This window comes from Thamnophis elegans, chromosome 11 (genome assembly GCF_009769535.1).
Source record: "Thamnophis elegans isolate rThaEle1 chromosome 11, rThaEle1.pri, whole genome shotgun sequence".
In the NCBI taxonomy this organism is placed as follows: Eukaryota; Metazoa; Chordata; class Lepidosauria; order Squamata; family Colubridae; genus Thamnophis; species Thamnophis elegans.
Window position 1 is genome coordinate 8,581,779 of NC_045551.1, and position 24,837 is coordinate 8,606,615.

Here is a 24,837-nt window from a genome sequence, read left to right on the forward strand (position 1 = left end):
TGTAAACCGCTTAGAGAGGGCTGAAAGCCCCATGAAGCGGTATATAAGTCTAACTGCTATTGCTATTGCTACTCAAAATTTCCACTACTGGTTCTCCAGAACTAGTCAGAACCTGCTGAATACCACCTCTGATGTAAATCCTCCTTGGGTAATTTTAATAAGCTATAGTTCTCCAAAAGTGAGCACCAGTGCAATATGGAAGTATTTGTCCACAATTTTGGACAAAATGGAGAATTACTTATTTAGAAGTGCTATGGGATATCAGGATGTAGAAGTTACAGATGAGCGTTAAGCAGGAGAGCACTAAGTATCAAATTAAGAGAGGGGCAAGGAAAGCTTATAATGCTTACATTAATTACCATTAATCTATTCTCTATAGATTAGACTTCACCCAAGTTATTTCCCATGAGTTTAGCTTAAAGGGATGTATTATAGTTTTTAACGGTACTAAAAAGGAATAATAATGGTAGAATTAAAATGGTAGAACAGAAAGACACATTAGGAAAAGAATACAGATTAAGGTATTCTTATATACATTGAAAGCCACAAATATTGCATGACTGAGTAATGTGAACAATGAAAATGTTCTGCTTTTTAAAGGAATTTAACATTCTCAAGATTGTTAGAATCTAAAAAAGATACATTATTTCACCCCACCTCCAAATATTTGGATTCAACTACTTTTTCTGACCCAATGATGATTCAACAACTTGGACCACCTCTTCTCCCTTAATGGCTTCACAATAAACTTTTAAAATAAGAAATGCCATATATAATCATACAGAAATGTTTCTATACCGAGTGCATCTTGCAGATACTTCTGTCCCACCAACTTGAGATATTCCTCAATGGACTTGGTGGCAAGTGTATTTTCTCTGAAGATCAACTCATCATGGTCCCCACAGCGATCCACTTCGGACATCACCAAATCAGTCAAGAAGTCCTGAAATGGGGGGGAAAAAAAGGTTAGAAAAAAAAGATGATACATTTAATGGCATGGATACTCTACGGACAGAGGTTGGATAGAATATGCCAGATGGATAAAGCAACTGACTCAGCAAAAAACTGAAAATGCTAAAAGAGTACCTCCAATTAAGGAAACCAAAGTATTTAGAGACTGTTAGATGAATTCAATCCAACTATTTGCTTCAAATATTCTTTTTTTGATAAGATGCAGATCAGAGGTGGGTTCCTACCAGTTCGCACCTATTCGGTAGAACTGGTTCGTCAAATCTTCCGAACCGGTTAGAAGAGGTTCCACCAGTGGACCCGGAAAGCAGGCCACACCTACAGAAGAGGTTCCAAAATTTTTTGAAACCCACCACTGCCACACACACACACACACACACACAGAGAGAGAGAGAGAGAGAGAGAAAGAGAAAGAAAGGAAGAAATAAATAAATAAAAAAAAGAAAAAAGAAAGAAAAAGAGTGAGAGAGATGAAAGAAAAAAGAAAAAAGGGACAGAGAAAAAAGGAAGGAGAGAGAGAGAGAGAGAGAGAGAGAGAGAGAGAGAGAGAGAGAAAGAAAACACATGGCCGACAAGCCACTCCCACCAGGTCACATGGCCAGCAAGCCACTCCCACAAAGGAGGCCACACCCACAGAGAAGGTTCCAAACATTTTTGAAACCCACTACTGATGCAGATATAGTTCACTTAGGCCTCATACATTAAGTCCACTCACTCCAGCTGAGCCACTATTCATGAAGAACATATCCTTCAATGAAGCCTCCAGCTTGGGACCATCCTGTTGGTGAGGCAGGCTAACACCACATCAAAAAAATCCAACAGAGAAAGAGTGCTTTCTGGTGAAAAACAGAATAAGCCTAAGAAATATTCTAGGAAGAACCTGACGGGAGATTGGTGGCCTACAGGGCTCCAATTAGCCAGCTGTAGGATTGTCCCCCTCCCATCCAGCACAATGCTCTATGCCTTGGCTGGCATTTCTGCTAGAGGGGATACAGCCTTGGCCAACAGCCATGAGAGATTAAGATCTAACTAAACACCTCTTCTTAGTCCTACTTTGAAACGCCTTCTGAGAAGAAGGGCATTCCATGCATAAGTCACACAGCAGACAATATGCTACAGGGTAGAATTTGACTGCAGAAACTGATGAGCTTTGCTTGCTATTGGCTGCAGCAATAATTAAGGTGCTGTAGAGGAAAGGTCATGAGATAAATTTCATTGGAGAACAGAAAAAAGTTTACTTTTTTAATTAGTGAGAACACACCAACAACAAACTTAAAAGAATTTAAAATAAGGAAATAATGTGCAACATAGCAATTAGCAAACCTTGATCCCATGTACCAATTTACACTTTCTAAACTTTAATTTAAATAACGGGGCATTTTTGCAGTTGTTTCCCTTACACACACACACACACACAAACACACAAATGTGTATGTGTGTGTGTGTGTTTAAGGGAAACAACTGCAAGAGTGCCCCCTGTTATATCTGCACGGAGAAACAACTTTTAAAAACATCCTTATGTTACAACAGAGGATCTGCGCATACTTTTTTCATCTTTGTAAACTCAAGAGTGACTCAAATTAGTGCCTCTTGTCTGAATTTGCTATTTGTGTTTTGTGCCTACTTTGCTCTTTAACAGTTTGTTGACAAGGAATTGTGAGTAATTAGCAAAGACAATCTACATCCAGCCTTTTCTATTCTAGAAAAATAGCCTCCAGGACCGGACGTTGAATAACAAAATAATCGCTGAATTGTCCATTTGAACTTGATCAACTGACAGCCAGTTTTGTTTGTTCCTGGAGGAAACAGCAACCTCACTATTCCTACCTGTGGTGGCCCAGCAGGAGCTGTTGGAGCTGCCACCGGACTCTGACAGCGAGGGGCCCTATGAGTTGGCTGTGGAGGACCCTGGACAGGGTTCCGACTCCGAGCAGGGCGCGGAGAGGCTGGTTGGCCACCAGGAGGCGCCTGAGCCTTGGACCAGTGGGGAGGAGACAAGGGAGTGTGAGCCAGACGCCAGCAGTGAGTTGTTCCTGGATGCCTGGTACCAAAGAGCTAATAGGCGTCAGGAACAGTTGCGCAAGTACAGGAGGTAATTGCACTCAGCTGGTGGTCATTAGGCTCCTCTCCAGACTATAAAAAGACTGCTTGTGCACACGCCCCTCTTGCAGAAGTCAATGCATTGACTGAAAGTTGGAGAACTTTTGTAACTAGCTTGGCAGGCTGGATTGCTGCCAAGGCTAGTCTGAGTTGCTGCCAAGGTCCTTATCTGTTTGTTGTGCTTGGCTTTCAGCCACCAAGGTTTTGGTTTCTTGCTATTAAAGTACATTCCAATTAAGCTTGTCTCGGCATTCATTACTGGACGGAGGAGGGGGTCAGAACACCTACCTACACTTCTCACGCCTACGCTATGGCACTCTAGATTTTGCCATAATGGTGTACAAAGCCGGTGTACAAATCCAGTGTACAGAAGGTGTAGAATATAATTTTCTGGAGACTATGGGCATAGAGAAAGCTGGCACAAGGGAGTGCCTTGGCGAACAAAGGGGAGAAGTGCTTGACAGAATGCTTGAGGAAGTGGGGAGAAGGCAAGACAGAACTCCCTTCCTTGGTCCTTACTCCCACTACAGCAGCAGCAGGAGGACTCAGTAGTGTCAGCAGTTTCTCAAGATTTGAGAGTTGGGTGGCTATATAAAGATTTTAAACCAATAAATAGAATTACTAAGAGTCCTCTTGAAGATGGAAGGAAGGCACATTGTGGGAGTATGGGAAACAGCCCTTTGTCTAGAATAATCTTTATGCACTAATCTTAATAGTTTTCTCTTTTAAAGTAAAAGTTGGTTTACTTTTCAAATGTGTTGTCTAGTTTTCAGCTTTCTCCAAGCGGAATCCCTGAAGCTTAAGGTACAACGATACAAAGGCAAACATATAAGCCTTGAATATATAACTTGTATATAAGCAGAAAACATTAAGCATTAATTCAAGAAACACATTTTCCACTATCTTTTTCTTCTTCTCTTTTGCTTCTTGGGCTAAAGATGGCCATATCGATCTATCCTGAAAGCACCAACTGCAATCTAGAAGATGTATTTGAACAGGGTACTCTCGAGATAGTGTAGCATAATTGAACTGCCTACACTTGAGAGAGTTTAGAACAATAGGACATTGGTTTTACACCAAGGAGATTAAAACTAAACCCTCCCTTAGCTTCACCATAAACATTGGGGCATCTTTCTGTCAACTCATCCCTTCTCCCAAAGCTGTTGGGAGAATAAACATTCTACCACAGGATCTCCGGAAGAAGAAGTATATCTATTCCACTGCAAATTCTGTGGAAGAACATTTTTTTTAAGGAATCAAATGGTCAGTGGTATAAAAAGACAAAGTTGGTTTCACATTGCAAATAGTAAAATGTAGTAAAATATTACTCTGTATATTCTGCTCTTTGAGGATAATTTTTAAGAACTATGTCCTGCTTAAGACTGTCTTTCAGAAGTTTGTCCATACAACCTGTTGTGACTCAGCAGCAGTCTTCTGTGAGTCTTTTCGGGATGCAAGTTTCACAATGCAGCTGGGGCTCGTGAGTGGGTCTTTGGGTGATAAACGAACGGATGGTGCCACGCCCTGGTTGCAGGAGTCAACGTTCCTTGGTTCGTTCAACATTGATTGATCATCGGTCGTGGTTTATGTAAGATACACTTGGAGAAGAGCTTTGTTTTCCTGTAACCCTGATTCAAGGCTACACTTGGAGAAGTGCATTGTTTGTAAGAGTTTTTGTTTGGTATTTTGTTATCTCGTTAGAGACTTTATTTATGTTATTTTTGGGCTCGCAGCCAGTCGGAGCCGAGAACTGATAAAGAGAGTTCCTTTTAAGTTGCTTGCCTGTCGTCTGTTATCGAGCCGAGAAGGGGGGACAGAACACAACCCAAACCTGAGAGTAAATTTGAAACAATGGGCTCTATTTTACCTACCAGAAGAGGAATAGTCTCTCATTTCCAAATAAAGTGCAGCATCTCTAAAGAAGTAAAAGACACATGCATAATCTAAATTCGTAACTGGTCCAAAAAGAGGCTGTGGCACCAGGGGGAAAAGGGACATTGAGGAGTGGAGCTGGAATCTGAAGAGCTCTGCATCTCACTGCAAATGGTTAAAAATTACTTTGGCTCAACCCACAATTCAAAATAGGGAACTGAATCAAAATAAATACTAATCTTTTAGCAGGAGTCTGTTCTCCGAGTTTGCTAATCTGTGGGCTATAAATTAATCTATAAGGTATGAGAAGACAATTAGAAAAAAAGGCTAGAAATACAGGTAGCCCTTGAATGATGACCATAATTGAACCTGTCATTATGGTCATCAGTTGTTACAGTCATAAGTTGAGGCACTATGTGACTGGACCAGAAAAAAGTGTTATTAAGTGAACACCGTGGTAATTAAACAATTTTCTCTAATAGTTTTTTTTTTTTTTTGCCCAAAACTGGAAGTAAACAACTGGCAAAACACACACACACACCCTCAAATCACAGTCATGTGACCATGGGATGTTGCAAATGGCCATAAAGGTGAGCCAGTTGCCAAATGTGATCATGTGATGATCACAAGGGAGGTGGTGGCGAGACCATTGTACAGAGGTGGGTTCCTACCAGTTCGCACCTATTCGGTAGAACCGGTTCATCAAATCTACCGGACCGGTTAGAAGGGGTTCCACCAGTGGACCCGGAAAGCAGGCCACACCTACAGAAGAGGTTCCAAATTTTTTTGAAACCCACCACTGCTAAAGGGTTAGAGGTGCGAGGATCTTGTAACTTGAACAGCTTTAAGACTTGCATGCTTCAATGCCAGAGTTCCTGAGCCAACGTGACTGGAGGAGGAATTCTGGGAGTTGAAGTCCACAAGTCTTAAAGCTGTCAGGTTGGAAGACCCCTAGTTTTTTTTTTCTAAAGGGTTAGGGTCTTGTAACTTAACAGCTTTAAGACTTGCATGCTTCAATGCCAGAGTTTCTGAATAGCTACTTGGACCGACCTAAGTACTAATTCATAATTTCATATCCGGTCACATGGGCGGCAAGCCACTCCCAACCAGTCACATGGGTGGCAAGCCACTCCCACAAAGGAGGCCACACCCACAGAGTAGGTTCGAACAATTTTTGAAACCCACCACTGCCATTGTAACTTTGGAAAACGGTTATAAGTAGGTTTTGGGATTGTCTGTTGTATACACCAACAAAGTAAGCAGTAGTTGTGCATATTCCTACCTTTGCTTTGCCAGTGCTCTGAAGAATGTGCACCATAGCACAAGCCATCTCCTCTTTGTTTCGGACACTGATGACTGGTTCCAAAACGGAGCATAATTCAGTATAGTTGTTGGTTACAAATTCAGCAAACTCTTTATATTTTTCCATAGGAAGGACGACGATGGTCTGGTACCGCGACTTGATCCGGATGGATGGCACACCCGACTTCCCCTTATTGACTGTGGGAGTACTGATGGTGTACCATTTTTCCACAAATTGTCGACCGGTGACAGTAGCTATGGGAATGCTGACTAGACCAATGTAATTATTCTTATAGTTTTTCTTTTTCTTTTCAGTGTCCTTGTAGATGTGGACTGTAATGTGATAAGTGGGCGGAAGGCCAGAAAACTCAAACTGTTCACCCCAGAAAATATTGTCAGCTTTTGATTTACTGGTAGTTCGGGCAACTAATATTTCATCCAGGCATATTTCACAGAAATACTTCTTCTTGGGGGCCAAACCTTTGGCTTCAATGATCCAAAGACGTAACACATTCTCATCTCGACGGCAATTATCCTGGAGACAAGAACAGTTAGTTTATTTATCACAAATAATGTTTATTCTATATAGTTCTTATCTTTCATAGCTACAATTATATTTTTAAGTCCTGACTTTCTATTTATCTTCTTTTTAAGATGGCTTATGAAATAATAAATACATTCCTGAATTTTTCTGAAGGAAAACTCCAAATTCAACACGTCACTGCATGTCTGATCATAAATAGACTCCTAGCCTCTTGAAAAAGAAATAGCTGAATCTAAGAGGATGACAGTCAACTGAATGATTAAAACTAAACCAGGAGTACACATTTGTTGTGAACCTTCTTCTCAAAATGAAACACACTTCCATACCCAAAAGTATAGATCCACAGTCTTAATATCATCAGCATCTATGGCCTAGCAGAATTAAGTTTATTTTTTCAGGCGGCAATTACTCATAAAAGGATTATGCTGCTACTCATAAAGAAGAAAAGGAAATAATATAATCGAGAATTTAGAAAGTTCACTTGGGTTGGTGGAGAATATCTTGGAGTCTTGTTGCGAAATTGGGAAGCCATCATCCCTTCTTGGCAACCTGGTGCTCTTCCAGAATGACCCCACCTAGCCCATGTATATTAGGAGGGTAATCTTCTAGAGCCGAGGTGGCACAGTGGTTAAATGCAGCACTGCAGGCTACTTCAGCTGACTGCAGTTCCGCTGTTTGGCTGTTCAAATCTCACCGGCTCAGGGTTGACTCAGCCTTCCATCCTTCCGAGGTGGGTAAAATGAGGACCCGGATTGTTGTTGGGGGCAATATGCTGACTCTGTAAACCGCTTAGAGAGCGCTGAAAGCCCTATGAAGCGGTATATAAGTCTAACTGCTATTGCTATTGCTAATCTTCCAGGTTTTTTTCTTTTAAACTAAAATCTCCTAATGGTCAGAAATGGCAGGATGGTAATCAAAATCATTTGGAGAGCTAATGGTTGTTTGACAAACACTTCAGGCAAAATAGAACCGTCCTGAGGCAAAACAGGACAAAATAGTATGCTCCCCCCACCCAATTTATAAAGAAACAAGTTCTGAAGCATATTATAACTATTCACATTAACAAATATGGGGAAATTCCAGGAAGTCAAACAAGATCACCACTCCTCTGTGTCTCTCCTATTATCAATCAGGCATAAGAGTAATGAAAGTGGAGTGCTCCCAAGTCCACTTGGAAGAAAGTAGATGGTCATGTTTGGCATTAATATATTAAATATTCAAATTGGCAACGATGGCCAGGAATTAAGAAGAGTTTCATAATGTGATAGATTCTAAATTTGTACCTACTCACACACCAGTATTCAGCATTGATCCCACTTCTCAATCATTTCCCCAAAGTATTTCAAACAGTAAAATTAGTGATGAACAATGTGACATGTTTACAGGTTAAAGACGTAATCTATCATACATTTTGATCAACGAAGTCTAAGTGGGGTTTATTAAGCAGTCTTCTTTCTGAGGCAGCTAATTTGACGCCACAAATCTACTTAGCAGGCTTTACTTGTTTGGGGAAGCAACTTGATATCCCCGGCTATTAATCGGCATGCATTTTCCAATGGATGCTTTCCTGAGGTTGCATTTTACACTATACCTTGTTAGGCTGGAGAGCCCTCCGTATGTTCTCCATCCAGATGTCTCTTTCAGCAGCAGATGTGCAACTGAAGCATTTACTACAAGTGGAACAAGATATCTAGAACATATTACAGAAAGTCAAGTTAAGCTTAGATTGTTAATTGCATGAAAGGAAACAGCAGAGGCACCTTAATACTTTAAAACATAGTAGCTTAATGAGGAAATTTAACCAGAATATGAATACATTTATTATATTAACCCACTGGGGTATTACAAAGCTCCAAGTGTCAGAAACATTATGATCTAGTTTGAAGTCTATTAATTCTCGCTGAAATGTTCACCAAATCCTCCCAACTTGAACAGTTTTCAAATTGGAAATTTAGCCTATAAGGATGATTGTTGTGACTCAGCAGTTCTGCTGAGAGTTTTTTCGGGATACAAAATTCAGTATGCAGCTGGGGCTTGTGGGAGGAAGTTTGGGAGATAAAAGGAAGGAGCTGCCACGCCCCAGTTGCTGGAGTCAACGTCGTTGCTTCGTGCGTGCCTTGGTTTGTACAACATTGTTTGATGATCAGTCGCGGTTTATGTAAGATTCACTTGGATAAGTGCTCTGTATGTCTGTAACCCTGATTCATAGAAGACTTTGGAAGAAATGTTTTGCTTTCGTTTTGTTCAAATTGAGTTGCCGTAAGAAAGATTTGTGTTCATTACGTTATCTGGTCAAAGACTGTGTTTATGTTATTTCTGGGCTCGAAGCCAGTTTGAACTGAAAACTGATAAAGAAAAGTCCTTTTAAGTTCGCCTGCCTGCGTTTGTTAACGAGCCGTGAAGGAGGGGACAGAACAGATGATTAAATTAATAAATTTACCTATACAATAATAAACAGTATTGAAGGATATTTTAAATAACTGATTTTTATAGTTTATAGTAACATTAATCATAAACCAAAAGTTTTCTAAGCAATAGTTTAACATTATTGCAAATCCATTCTTCATTTTTGTTTTCCAATTTGAAGCTGTTTCTAACAAGGCTGCAAAGTGCTTTTAGATTTAAAGAGGAAAAAAGTACTTTGACTCCACATGAGCCTGCATGTAACAATGACTTCTTAAATCAATTACTATGAGTCTCTCCAGGGAGCCTGTAGATATAACAGGAAGGATAGATTGAAGAATTACCGAAAGAGGTTAGGCGTGTGCCCACATATGCTCTCAAGCACTTTTTTGTCTTTTGAATCCAAAGTGCTAGACAGCCTATAAACATTTGCTTATAAAAAGGTTGTGTGCTATTTTGCAGAAAAAAAAGACATGGTATGAATTTGATACTAAAGGAGATGGAAAGCAATGAAAATAAGAATAATGAACAAGTTTGAAAATAAAATCTACATAACATAGGATCGCATTAAATATTATGCTTGATATTTTGCATTAATTGGCACTCCCCCTAATAAGGTTTAGGTCTAGGGCTAGGCTATTTCTTAGCAAGACTGTGATCTGGTTACTATGGAATTTGAAACATCACAGTGGAGAACTGCTAAAATACGGCTGTTTAAATTATTAATTAATTATATTGAAATGCTTTTTGCTCTTTTTGAGAGAGCCACTTCCCATGAAAGATAAATCTAAGGTTGTCATCTAACTCACTGTATTTAAATTAGAAAAAATTAAAGTTTTTACGGTATTGAACTGAATGAAATATAAAATAAAACTGTATTTTTTCTTGCTTCTTCAAAAGGGTCACACTTGCTAGGTAGTTTCCATGACAACCAGGAAAAAATATCTTTGATTTTCCATCAATGTGTACAGGCAGTCCTCAACTTACAACTGTTCATTAGTGAGCATTTACAAGTTACAACAGCAATGAAAAAAGTGAACGTTTTTCACAGCTATGATTGATGCAGCATCCCCATGATCATGGGATAAAATTTCAGATGCTTGGCCACTGGTTCTGTGTCAAGAAAAGTCGTAAAATGGGGTCAAAACTCACTTAACAAATGTCTCTCCTAACAACGGAAATTTTTGGACTCAATTGTGGTCGTAAGTTGAGGACTACCTGTATTTGTGCATATGTATGTAGTGTTCATATTAAATCAATCACACCGGGCTTTTGAGATGTATATTTCAATACACCCCAAATTTAGTTCAGTAATCTTAATGGAAAAGTTATTAATTCAATTTCCCATTAAGAATACCAAAGGAAGAAAAAAAACCTTTTGAAAAAATGTATTAAGGAAATTAGTTGAAAAGTTTTTGAATGCATTAAATATCAATGCCAATTATTCCCAATTTGTGGTCCAGAAAAACTGTGATTTTGAAAGATACTGGAAGCAGTCCTTGATGCATAAATCAAAATAATCATTTCTCCCCATTTTTTTTTTAATGGCAAACATCTCAGGGAATCGTTGGATTGCCCAAGATGCCCTTTCTACCTAAAACGTTTCAATATTTCAGTTGGAAAAATAGCTGCCCATTTAGGAGATCATCTCCTAAAATGTTAGCCATTTATTCTTAGTTATTGGGTTTTTGAATCTGGGATGGTGATGTTGCAGCATAAAAGGCATTAAGGAAAGGAAACAAATATCTGGGCAGGGGAAACAAATATTAAGTTGTGCTTTAGCTATCTCCAATAAATTTGGGGGAAGGAAAAGGGACAGTAAATGCACAAGATTAGCTGTTGTATGTTGCAAATGCTGCTGGACAAACACTTGTTAAATTTTGAAAACATGCACCAGTAAAGCAATCATAAATCAAGGCAAGCTAATTAGATGACCCCTAATCATCACTGATATAGGGTAAGCAAAAAATGCAAATTAATTCCTTATCTGGTGCTGCATTACTAATATGGTCATTAGAGATACAAATGATGCCCAACTGTGGCACAACTTTCCATCAATTGACAATGGCCCAATAAGAAATTTCCTAGTTCTTTGCTGTTTCTCTTAGTCATTCACTGCCATGTTTTCTTAAGACTGAAAAGAAAGTTCATTTCTGTTCAATAACTGATATCAGTTATCTCATGTACATGAAGATCATCTGATCATCAAATATAACACAACCTTCTCATCAGAGGTGGGTTCCTACCAGTTCGCACCTATTTGGTAGAACCGGTTCGTCAAATCTACCGAACCGGTTAGAAGAGGTTCCACCAGTGGACCCGGAAAGCAGGCCACACCTACAGAAGAGGTTCCAAAATTTTTTGAAACCCAACACTGGTCCTTGGATATGATTATTCTACACTATCATGCTCATATTTATAAAACTCAGAGCCTCTGTGAAAGGTAAGGATGACTACTGGGTTTGTGGTGCAATCAGAACATTGCGTGTGTTGAAGTTGTTTTAACGCAAACCAAAGATGCCTTTTTAAAAAGAAGTTTACATCCTATTCTTATGCATGCCAGTGCTGTGTGTGAGGTAATTTAAGGTGGTTCTGACAAGTGTCGTCGGCATCTTCATATCCAGTCACATGGGCGGCAAGCCACTCCCATCCGGTCACATGGGCGGCAAGCCACTCCCACAAAGGAGGCCACACCCACAGAGTAGGTTCGAACAATTTTTGAAACCCACCACTGTTTCTCATGTTAAATCTAAAGCAACAAAATTTGTTACTGTTACAAAATTGAAAGAATAAAAGGACCCAGCAGATCAAACACTATATATCACTCTTCCACTATATTTTTCTTTCTTGGAATAAAATGAATACCTTTGTTATGTATTTACCTCAAAGCAGAAGTCTCGTCCAATTATACTGCTATGGAGTGGCATGACAAAGACTTTGTCATCAGTCCCAAGATCCAAAGTCTCAATAGGACCTCCTGGACTCAGCAGAGATTCATGGGAAAATGATTGTTTCAGCTTTGACAAGCCAAGGGACCTGTATAAAGACAGTATAAAGATGGAGATCAGACACCCAGAAAGAAGTAGGTGATTGAATAAAATTAAATTTTAAAAGCATCTTTTAAGATTTGCCTCATTCCAAAAATTGGTTGGGAATCCCTACCAAATGCCTATCAATATTCAGCAAACTCAGAAACACAAAACAATTCTGCTTTTAGAATTTCGTATTCTGAATTATTGCTGAATGGTTTAAATGTTTTTCTATATGTTTCATAGAATCCAAAATCCTACTAGTAACCTCCGAAGGCTGCATATTTTTTTTTTATTCACTACAAATGAAAACATTACATTTATAGAGCTGTGCAGTTTCTCTTCCTTCCCCTTCGTATCCAGTACATTCCTCTAAAAATAATGCAAAGGGTGCTCTGAAAATGAAGGGGAGAGCCAAAACCTGAGAGAGAACTTCTACAAGACGTTTTATAGATGGCACTTAGATCCTAAAAAAATTGGCTTGTATGTATCTGAATTTACAACCTAAATGCTGGAGGTGTGATTGTGTTGATGCTACGTATTACCATATATGGTGGACTTGTTAAAAAGGTTAAAGCATTTTGGATAAAAATATGGTGGATTATGCAAAATATTCTTAAAAAGAGGATAAAGTTTGCTGCTCAGTTATTCCTGTTAGGAAAAGGATAACTGTACAGTTATAGAGACTAATATGATTTTGAACCTCACAACGGCAGCAAGACTATTGGTGGCGCAGTACTGGAAGAAGGAAGAATTACCTACTATTCCAGAATGGACACTAAAAGTAACAAACTTAGCAGAGATGGCTAAAATATCAGCATATCTTAAGGACCATTCAGATGAGAAATATAAACGGAATGGAGAAGATGGATTGACTATATTCAGAATAAATATGTCATAAATATGGAAAGTTAAAAATTCCAGAAAGCTTATGAGTGAATGAGCAAGGAAGGATGCAATTTGCTTAAAGTTAGCTTTACAAAAGGGGAGTTAAAAGTACAAGTGAGGGATGATGCTAAAGTCTGTTAGCTTATTTTAGAATATGGATGTTAATGTTTATACCCTGTATTTGCTGTGGGAGGTTGGGGTGGAGTGGGGGGGGGAGTTGGGTTTGGGGGGGAGGCATATATTTGTAAAAAAAAAATCTTTAAAATTTTCAATAAAAAAAATGAAGGGGAGATTTGTGAGTGTGTTGTTTGTATCAATCTTGCTTATTTTTCAAAGGAGCTTGGAGTAACAGACGTATTTTTTTGTATTTCATCTTAGAAACAATCCCCCAAAGCAGGATTGGTGGAAAGATAATGGGGTCAAAATAACGCAAATAAGTCAGTCAAAGATCTGAGCTAGCTTCCAAGCACAATATTATCCTCTACGCTCACTATTAATATTCCCTTTTCAAAAATTACAAATGGGATGCAAACAATGACAGATCTATTACTCTTATAGTAAAATGTTTCACAATCTATAACGGTGGAATAGGGTTTTTTGTTTTGGAGGGAAATAGCACAGGAAGATAGATAATCTTACGAATCGTATTCAGGCATTATATTAATTTTGCATGCTCTACTTGGGGGCATTCCTGATCAGTCATCTTCCTACCGAAGGGATTTCAATGACACTGGTTTCCAGGAGACAAGCTGAGAGAAAAAGCTTTTTACAGCACTTGAGCTCTGAATTGCATCTAAGAGGACATCCTTTAAAAAAAACACAACCTAAAAGTTGGGATGACACAAAAACAAAACAGGACCGTATTTCCTTCTTTTCCTGTCACATTAAGAATTTAGGAGCGCCAGTGGCAAACCACTTCCAAAATATTGTCACGGAAACTGCAAGGACTTGTCCATGTAGTTGCCAGGGATCTAGGCTGACTCCAAAGCACCACCACTACCACAAGCACAAGTTTTGTGATTGTTGGGAGCCATATCCATGGCTTTCCTGACTTCAGGCTATGATCCCTTTTCTTAATAGAGTAGTTCATTTGTAGTTTTGATTGTGCTTTACTATAATAAACTAAATGCGCACTCGACAACAGCGTGCTGACGAAACCGCGGCGAGAAAACCGTGAGTTCGAAATCGTGCCGACGAATGACAACAGCGCGCCGATAAAAGCGTGCTCTAAACCTAACCCTAACCCTGAACCTAACCCTGTACCTAACCCTAACCCTTACCTTAACCGTAATTGCGCTTCTGTCGGTGCTCTTTTGTCGGCACGCCTTTGTGGGCACACTGTCAATGTCGCGGTTTTATCGCCGCGGTTTTGTCGCCACGCTGTTGTCGGGCGCGCATTTGTCGGGCCACGATTCCTTATGCCCTGTTATTGCTAGAATGCAATTCCTTTTACTGGCATTGGGCACAGTGAAGCACTAGCTGCTATTTCAGTAAGGTTACGTCAAAAGGTTTCCATTTAGCTTGAATTCATTAAGATTAATCATAATAATAGGAATTTGTAGATTCATGCCGTTTGCTTGTCTTTGCAATGCTTGTCCTGATTCTGGGATAATTATCAGGGAGGGAATTAAATGTTTGTATTTCGAGTCATCATAGAGAAAGGATTGCAACAGAATAAGCAGGCACATAATAGGGAATACCCATTGAAAGTAATGTGCTAGCACTGTTTGCCTCATGTCCTTTAGCTCACAGCGCTGAGTGTGCTAGCCCAACAACTGGCATAGAACATTCATTTCAATGTATATTTGCCATTGTGTGCCTTCTTACTCTCTTGCAATCCGTTCCTCTTCAATTTCTCCACTCTCTGTGGAATGATCTACCCGCAGAGATCCGGACCCTTCCCACTCTCTGGGCCTTCCGTAAAGCCACTAAAACCTGGCTGTTCCGGCAGGTCTGGGGCTGTCGACCCCAAAATATGGTCCAGCCCCACTTAGAACGGAGTGCATGGTGTGTTTTTTAAATCTATCTTTTCTTTCCTTCTCTTCTTTTTGATTTATTTGTATTGTTAGCCGCCCGGAGTCGTACGGGATTGGGCGGCATATAAATGTTATTAAACTTTAAACTCTATAAGGGAAAAGAAAAATGAATCAGCACAGGACAGATTGCCTAAAATGATTGATTGTTTACACAATATCTCCGGTTTTTGAGAGAGAGAAAAGGGCCAGGCACAGAACAAAATGTACTAACTGATGTAATGATGAGCACGGGATTGAGAGAAAGATGATGTGAAGGTTGTAAAAGCATGACTGAAGTCGCTAAGTTGTTTTTCCAGCAATTTTACATGGTAACTTTCGAACGATTCATTGCACAAGACAGTCGTCAAGTGAGGTCTACCTGTTTTGAGAATAGATAATACAAGTAATCCTTGTACCGCCACTGGGACCAGAATTTATATTGTGACTGTTGTTAAGCCCAATTTTGTTATCTTCTTTTTTTTGTCATGGTTAAGTGAATCAGTGCAGTTGCAAAGTAAATCATGTTAAAATATCCCCCCCCCCCGCTGACAGGCTGCAAGAGGTTTCCACCAAGGTCCTCTGTTCCGGCGGGAACAGAGGTTGAATCTCATTGGCTAAGAGGTCTGACAGATCCCTTTAAAAGGGGGATGCTGCCCGACCATTCCTCAGCCGGATGTTTACTTGACTTGCAATAAAGAGCTGTTGTTTATTGAAGCCTATTAATTTATTTATTTATTTATTTATTTATTTATTTATTAGACTTATATACCGCTTCATAGGGCTTTCAGCCCTCTCTAAGCGGTTTACAAATTTTTTAGCAAATTGAGTCAGCAACTTGCCCCCACAGTCCGGGTCCTCATTTCACCCACCTCGGAAGGATGGAAGGCTGAGTCGACCTTGAGCCGGTGAGATTTGAACCGCTGAACTGCGGATCACAGTCAGCTAAAGTGGCCTGCAGTACTGCACCCTAACCACTGCGCCACCTCGGCTCTTGATATTGTGCCTCCTTTACCCGATCTAACAAATCACAAAAGTTGTTTAGCAAAATCAACTTCCCACATTGACCTTGCTCAGTGGAAGGCAGCTGGGAAAATCACAAATAGCGATCACACGATCCTGAAATGCTGCAACCACTGTAAATATATAGCAGTTGCCGAGCGCCCACATTTTGATCATTTGACCACAGGGATGCTGCAAAGGTTGTAAATATGAGGGGCCGGTGGTAAGTCAGTTTTTTCAGTGCCACTGTAACTTTAAGTAGTTGTTATACCAATGGTTGTAAATTGAAGACTATCTGTACTGGATTAGATACACAGTCCTGGTTATAAAGGAAATAAAGATTTGCACACTGCAAATAGACCATTTTTATGCATTGAAGCAGTTATCTGATTGGGGGGGGGGCATAAAAAAGGATGTGAATGATTTAATGAACTGATTAGGTCCAAAATGCTTCTTCTAAATCATGGGTGTAGTGCTATTATCAAATAGATTCCTATAAAGAAAGTCTTACAAAATACTCCATTTTGCATAGCCAAAAGAATATTCAAAAGTCTCAAAGTTCCTAACTGTATATCCCAATTCTTAGTAAACGTTGAAAAGTACAGGGAAAGCTACTCTCCTCTGTGGAGTAGACCTCACAGTGAGAATTTCATTTCATTTCATTTCATTTATTAAATTTATAGGCAGTGAGGTATGGTTGGGTTAATAGAGATAAACATTCGAGCAGTGGCTGGATCTGCTGGATCAGGCAAGCTCACTAGAAACTGTTTTTTTTTAAAACCAAAACAAAAGCTTGTAGATGTTTGAAGTAGAAATTAAAAAGGATATTTTCCATCCAGTGATATTGAAAACCAGAGTATTAACTACATTATTATTTAAAAATGGAAACTGCAAATATTAGGTCTCCTTTTTGTATATTCTCCCTTTCTGGCTGTTAATAACCCAACAACTACAAAAGCTTTTTGACACAACTTGACGTCCATTTTTAAAAAACTTAAACGCACTGCATTTAACTTTATGAAAAATGTAGTCATGCAATTTTCTGCCCCCATATTTAAAAATAAGCAGTTATTTCTTAATCATTTCCCCTTTATTCCGGAGTTAAAATTCTTCTCAAATTAAATCTCTACAGTTTGGATTAGAAGGAATCTGGTACCCCCTTTTCTGACTAATCAATCTTAGGTTACGAAAGAGAAGAAAGACAGATTGTGCGTTGTCAACCTATTTCTCCCTCTCTTCTATTCCAACCACTCCTTACCCCACTCCAATTTAAATCCTACATCAGCCTGGTACCTGCATGAATCCAGTGAAGGGAATTACGGCTCATGAAAGCTTGTGATAAAATTGGTTAGTCAGAAAGGCGCTACCAGGCTCCTCCGCCATAGACTAACGCAGCTCTTCTCTTAACGATGTCTAAAGTTTGGATAGCTTGCAGGTTTTAGTATGCAATAGCAGACAACATGTTTCAACTTACAGGCGAGCATAGAAAAGATAATAACAACGAAACATGTTTGAAAAGAAGGGACAAAAACGGTGCAATGCAATGTGAAAAGCATGGGCGAGCATTTTCTGTAAAATCTGTTTCATTCAAGTGGCTGCTAGTACCACTACAAACCTAACATGCTTGTCTTGCACAGTCACCAATATGAACAAGCAAAGTATATCTTACATGTGTGTGGCAAAAGCCAATCTTTAAAAAAAAATGGGGGGGGGGAGTTCCCGTCTAAGCACTGTTATAACAAGCTCTTTTCGAAACCCTCCGGAAGTCCAAAAAATAAAAAAAGTGAAGGCCAGAAAGAGACATATTTTCCCAACTTTCTCTTTACACCAAGGGAACATCCAAAGAAAAGGCAAATCATCGCAAGCATAACTTTTTTAGCGCAACGTGCACCGCTAGATCCTTGCAGACAAAAATTAGCCAGCACACCTACATGAAACAATTGTTCAGCCACCTGACTGTGCATCCCCAAATCATAGCGGTGCCATGTGTCCTGATACCCACACACCTCTTTGGCTACATTGCAGAAGAGGAATCCCGCATTCAGTGGCAGGCCAACGCTTCCGCTTCAGAGCTCGACAGAGGTACTTCCAAGAAGAGCCAGGGCCAACAGTTTGCGGGAGCAAAGTCGCGTTCTTTACCCGAGCTCGGTTCCCTTACCGCTCAACCCTCTGCCTCCCGTCCCTCAGGTGACAAAAACAAGGTTGCTGGTACGTGCCCTGGGTCTGTTGCCATGGCGCTGCATCCATAAGGAGATTAGGCGAGGTAGACAGCAGGGAGAAGAAGCAGTGACAGAGCTCAGGGAACACTCTTGGCAAACACCGCAAAGGTGTGATCTTTCAAAGGAGGAGGAGTTACTCAAGTTTCCTTCAAGACACAGACACAAGATCTCTGAGCAAGAGAAACGGAGTAAGGGAGATGAAGAGCACAACAAACAGCTTTATGCATCTTTCCCACTTAGAGGCCTTTAGTGCCAAGCAGGCTGTATCCTCTGCTGATCTCTGTTTAGCTTCCTAAGGAGATATCCTCTATTAGAAAGGAAATTATTGGAAAAACAAGAGGTGTTTAGTGTATCTGCAAAGGTGGAAGTTAATCAAAGGAGGCACTATTGTTGTAAACAGGAACATCACGAAGATCAGCAGAGTGGCAGGAAGACATTTCAGTTTATGTATGAATGTATTTTTGTTTCTTTCTTAGAGTTTCATTGGCTCTCAAATATTTACTTCATTTCCACTTAACCTGGATTATTAACTCCCCCACCCACCCAAATTCTACAACCAAGAACTATTAAAAAACCCCTTTCACATAAGATAAAAAGTGAGACAGATAATAGGTAACTGCAATTTTTTTCTGCAGAAGTTAATGATGAAATAATCATATTATTAAATTAAATACTTCTTAAATGAGGATTAAATCACATTTTATTTTGGCCTTGTCCTACTACCATTGTGGAAAATGATTATTAGTTCACAGCTGAAAAGGTTATAAGTGACTCCTAATTTGCAAAGTCATAGACTCCTGCCTTAACTAACAGCATTCAGTCTGTTCTAGTTAACACTCGGTGAACTTCACTGTGAAATATCTATATTTAGATTCAAAACAGAACGTTTTATAGCTTGAATCACTTCCATAATGGTTGGAGAAATCTGCTTCAACTTCCAAAACAACGTTTTCAACTTAAAAAAGCAGAGTTTGAGCTTGAAAATTGTTCAGACTCAAAATGTTTTATATATCCTTACTTGCCATTGCATATAGCAATAGCAGTTAGACTTATAGACCCCTTCATAGGGCTTTCAGCCCTCTCTAAGCGGTTTACAGAGTCAGCATATTGCCCCCAACAACAATCCGGGTCCTCATTTTACCCACCTCGGAAGGATGGAAGGCTGGGTCAACCTTGAGCCGGTGAGATTTGAACCGCAGAACTGCAGATAGCAGTCAGCTGAAGTGGCCTGCAGTACTGCATCCTAACCACTGCGCCACCTCGGCTCTTTATATATAGCTCACAAATTATACCGCTAATTCTGTAGCTCACTAGTTTCCTCCTAGTAGGTCACGTGTTAAAAAAAAAAGTCTGGATGCACATAAATAAATAAACAAGTAATAGTGGCCACTGATGTGATTTGTTAAAGTAACTGTCACTGACTATGTCAAAAACTTTCCTGCCCTTTTTGTTCAACACCAGGATAAAACAGTGCCATGTAACTGCATCCTTACTGGTTGAATGACTGCTCTAATCATGTTGATGCAAGATGCTATTATAAGCAGAAGCTACCATCCATTAGCAACTAGGCACTTGTGCTGGCTATAGCAACTATTCTATTAGAGCCGAGCTGGCGCAGTGGTTAAATGCAGCACTGCAGGCGGTTCCACCACAAAACCGCGGTCGACTAAAGCGCACTCGACGAAACCACGTACCTGATGTCATCACAGCGCGACGAAAAAAGCACGCTGTGAGCGCTAAAGCGAAAATTAACCCCTAAACCTAAACCTAACCCCCCGAAACCTAACCCTAAACCTAACCCTAAACCTAACGCTAACCCTTAACCTAACCCTAACCCTAACGCTTAACCTAACCCTAAACCTAACCCTAACCCTTAACCTAACCCTAACCCTTACCTTAACGTGAATCGGCTTGCTTTCAAAGCACTTTTTAAAGCGCCCTTTTTTCTCCGCGGTCGCTGTTGTCGCGCTGCTGATGACGTCAGCGACGCGCTTTAATCGGGCGTGCTTTAGTGGACCGCAGTTTTGTCGTGCCACGCTGCAGGCTACTTCAGCTGATTGCAATTCTGCAGTTCGGCTGTTCAAATCTCACCGGCTCAAGGTTGACTCAGCCTTCCATCCTTCCGAGGTGGGTAAAATGAGGACCCGGATTGTTGGGGGCAATATGCTGACTCTGTAAACCGCTTAGAGAGGGCTGAAAGCCCTATGAAGCGGTATATAAGTCTAACTGCTATTGCTATTGCTATTACTATCCAAGATTAAGAAAGAAACAATCCGTTCCTCTGTTTATTATGTGGCAACCAAGAATTTCACTAACCTTTTCGGGTTAGTGACTCTTTCATTCTCATATTGGTTCAGATAATACACATGACGGGAATTGTGATCGTGCCATTCTCGCACCCAACCTGACAACCAACAAGTTTTTAAAGAAGAGGGCCGAGAAGAGTTTATTGCTCTCTGCATATGAAGCCCATGTGCTGCTTCTGACCTATTTAAAGTCTGAGATCTAAATTGCAGGTTTCAATTATGATTACTATGAGTCAGAGTGGCAAGGCATTAAAATAATTCCAAAGGATTGCAAATCTTTCAGGAGCAAACTTAAGGCTGGTGCTAACACAATGCCAACATCACCCACAATCTAATTCATTTGCCATATGAACACATCAAGGAAGTTTAATTATAGGTAGCATTCATTCACCAAAATGAGATTAGACTCTTCATAGACTTAATATAGCTGATTTAAAATGCCACATACAGTTCCCTAAATTACCCTTCCTAGTGAAATGCTTCATAAACCTTACACTGCATGACATATTCAAGCAAATAGGAAGTAAGCCATATCTAAGTCCTTATTGCAGCTTGCTTCGTAGACTCACTGAAGAGCCTCGGGGCAACTTTCTTCCTCAGGCTTACTTGGCAGAATGATAAATTATAAAAACCAATTTTCAAGTCTGAAGTTTAATAACCAGAGGCTGCACTACATTTGCTACTTAAAGGTATATATGCGCATGAGCAAGTTGCAAACATAGAATGGGGTGGAAAACCAAAATTACCATTTTTCTTTTCACAGGATTCTGGGTCCCTTTGCAATCATTAACTATCTGCTACTGTTTGTCGCTTTCAAAAAACTTTGAAAAGACTCTTTTCACTGAACGATTCCAGCTAACTTGGAATCCTACGGCACGGTTCCACCACAAATCCGCGAAGCCCTTATCCGCGGAGACATAAGCGCGAAGACTAATTCGCGCCGTTCTAAGCGCTAAGGAAAAACGCGACCCTACCGCGATGACATAATCGCGGAGGGCAAATTTGCGCATTCCCAAGCACTCAGTACCCTAAACCTAACCCTAACCCTAACCCTAAACTTAACACTAAACCTAACCCTAAACCTAACCCTAAAACAAACCCCTAAACCTAATCCTAACCCTTACCTTAATTGAAGTCGGCTTTCTGCCGTGGTGCCGTTTTAAAGCGCCCTTCTGTTGCCGCGCTGTTGTCGCGGCGGTGATGACGCGCGGTGATGACGTCGCGGCTTTAGCGCCGCGATTTTATCACCGTGATTTTGACGAGTGCGGTTTTGTCGTGCCACGCTACGGCACTACTTAACAAAGTCTACAATGGGATGAAATAACAGATGGCAAACAAACAAACAAACAAACAAACAAATAAACAAACAAACAAAAGTCTCTTGCTACATTACTTTTGACAGGAGGAAATAAGACATCCTCTGACTTCAGGCTGGCAAGCTGAGGTACCCTGCTGGCGTTACACTCAAGGTTTCACTGCTAGCTACTGTGCAACAGACTTATCAACTCTGATTCGTTGAAGCATAACAGAATCGTAGGACCACTCAAACACACGATATTCACAGAAATATTATAGACAGATTACGAAGCAGCAACGAGGCAAAGTGGCTAGCAGATTCTTACTCCTCCAGATCAAACAGAAGGCAAATCAATCCACCCCCCCCCCCCCATTATTGGTGCCTTCTTATAAATTAGGGTTAGAAGCCAGGCAAGAAAGTCGTGAAAAATATAACATGAAAGCCTGCATTATATGACACTGTTTAAGCTGATCTGCCAGGATTCTTTGTACTTTCTTTTTCTTTTTTTTAAAAGACCCACCTAGAATACAAAGAGTACCGTTTCACCAAGAACCCCAAAGCCATGGCTATTGGATATTGCAGAGCCCAGGAGATGCCATTCTTCTGGAAAGTATGGAGAGGATCCTCTGACAATCTGCAGCTGTCCGATAATACCATAAAATGACTTTTACTAAATCGGGCCGATTCTCACATGGCAATAAATCCCAAGACGGTAAAACCTCTCCCAGCTGTTCACCGAGCTTTAACTGCAGCCATTGACATATGTAATCTATCCCAGCCATCATTCTGCCCCCCCCCCCCCCTCCTGCATTATAAGCAAAACTAACAGGAAGGATTTCCAGGGCCAGTAAGAAAGATCTTCAGTCCCTTACAATTTACCTAACAGGTAATAATCAACTGCCTGTATACTGAATATAAAAACCTGGTGATTTGTTTTTCTTTTTTAAAACAGAATTTCACAAGTGAAACGCAGGGATTAGTTTAATCCCTTCTTAATCACCTGCATAAGGAGCAAAACAAAGCAGCAGACAAGAATCATATGTCCAATTCATTCTACTTTCTTGCATCTCCAAAAAAATAAATAAATCCTTTATGGAGTAAGTAGGAGACCAAAATATGCCTGAAGTGCAAGCTGAAGCATGTTAGACAGTATCAGAAATGAGATTGTACTGGAAGGATAATTTGCTTCAGACTCTGCTAAGGGAGAGACCGGCAATGGCAGGGGGATTTCTAAGAAATTGGAAAGTGCGTGTGATACACAAATAGCTGGGAACAGCTGTTCATGTCAAGTCGAAAACAAAAACAAAGCTTTCAGAAAGGAGAGAACACTAGTTTACATCAAAGGAGAATTATACACATTTAGAGATCCGATTCCTTCTGATCGAGGCGTCACAACGTTTTCTACAATTTCAGTTAAAATGTTTGTTTTTTTTAGTTGGCTTCAGTCTTCTTCTGAGTTTCTATGGTATAAATCTGAAAGAGACACCTATAACAATAGAAAAAGAAAGGAAGGGAAGAAGGAAGGAAAGGAGGGGAGGAAGGGAGAATGGAGGGACGAAGGAAAGGAAAGGAGTGGAGGGTAAAAGAGAGAGGAAGAGAAGGAGAGAAAGTAGGAGAAGAAGAAGTGTGGTGGAGACAGGGGTGGGTTTCAACCGGTTCGCGGCGGTCCCTGCGAACCAGTTGGTCGCCGAACCCGGAAGTAAGTAACTTCCGGGAATGGCGAAGGGCGCGCCCGCCCACGGTCCTTACCCGGTTTTGACAAGTTCTGCGCTTCCACGCATGCGCAGGACGCATACAGCGCCTGCGCGATCGTCCAGGAGCAGCTGGAGCGTTGCGCAAACGCTAGTACGCATGCATGCACCACGCGCGTGCACGAGGACATCACCGGCCCCGTTCCAACCAAACCGGTTGGAACGGGGCGAGAAACCCACCCCTGGGTGGAGAGGTAAGGGAAAAAGAATGAGGTAAGGGAAGGTGGGTAGAGGGGAGAGAAAAAGAAGAAGAGGAGGGAAGAAGAGAAAGAAAGAGGAGAGAAGGTAGGAAGGAGAAGAAAAAGGGTAGGAGTAGGGAAGAGATAAGGGAAAGAAGAAGGGGATGGAGACTAGGAAGGAAGTAGAGAAGGAAGGGAGGGAGAAAGGAAAAGAAAGAGAAAACAAGGTGGTGTCTTAGCAGGTGCAAAGGATGGTAAACAAAGCATTCTAAACTATACCTTATAACCTTCCAAATGGGATAATAATAATATACGAATGGCAAAGAAAAAGAATAATTATGTGAATGTATATCTATAATCTGTAGGTAAGAGAACAAATGATAGTAAAAATATTTAGCATAATATAGGTAAATAATATCTGGTCATAAGTAGCTAAGTTTAAATAAATAAAGAAATGTACATACAAAAGGATAACGAATAAGGAGATTATGAATGAAAGATAGAAATGTATAGTAGAGAAAACACTAACTGCAAAGAAACCGATTCGGAACTGCGGTATGATATACGATGGAACTTATTGTTCCTATGTTGTTTTTAATGTTATGTGTTTGTTTTTGTTGATGTGTTTATGTGTTTAAAATAAAAAAATTATCCGGAAAAAAAAAATCTGATGAAATACCAATGATACACAGCTATTTTTCATATGAAAATAATCCAATTCTGTCTTTCTCATAATTGAAAGATTCCATGATAGAAATAAGAGACTTGGTTAAGACACACTTCCCCCCACTCTGCCAAAAAAGAGGGTAAAAATCTGGGTGTGTCATACTCCAAACGCAGCCCTGCTGGCCCCCACCCTTCAGACATTTTCGGCCTCCGCGCGTCACATTTTTGGCTGTTCCAGGCTGTGCCACGATCCCTACAGCCTGGAACCCGCCTGCTGCCTGAAACGCTCTTTTTCCTT

At 40.3% G+C, this 24,837-nt stretch overlaps 1 protein-coding gene across 1 annotated transcript in view; it reads right to left on the reverse strand.

The window, feature by feature from the left end:
- RASAL2 (RAS protein activator like 2) overlaps nucleotides 1–24,837 on the reverse strand; it is a 73,988-nt gene that overhangs the window by 41,113 nt on the left and 8,038 nt on the right. Inside the window, exons 2-5 of the mRNA XM_032226804.1 lie at nucleotides 12,073–12,226; nucleotides 8,379–8,477; nucleotides 6,224–6,778; nucleotides 799–943 (exon numbers count right to left, since the gene is read on the reverse strand). Coding sequence (XP_032082695.1) covers nucleotides 799–943; nucleotides 6,224–6,778; nucleotides 8,379–8,477; nucleotides 12,073–12,117 — 844 coding nt within the window. The 5' untranslated portion in view covers nucleotides 12,118–12,226. The remainder of the gene's footprint in view (nucleotides 1–798; nucleotides 944–6,223; nucleotides 6,779–8,378; nucleotides 8,478–12,072; nucleotides 12,227–24,837) is intronic.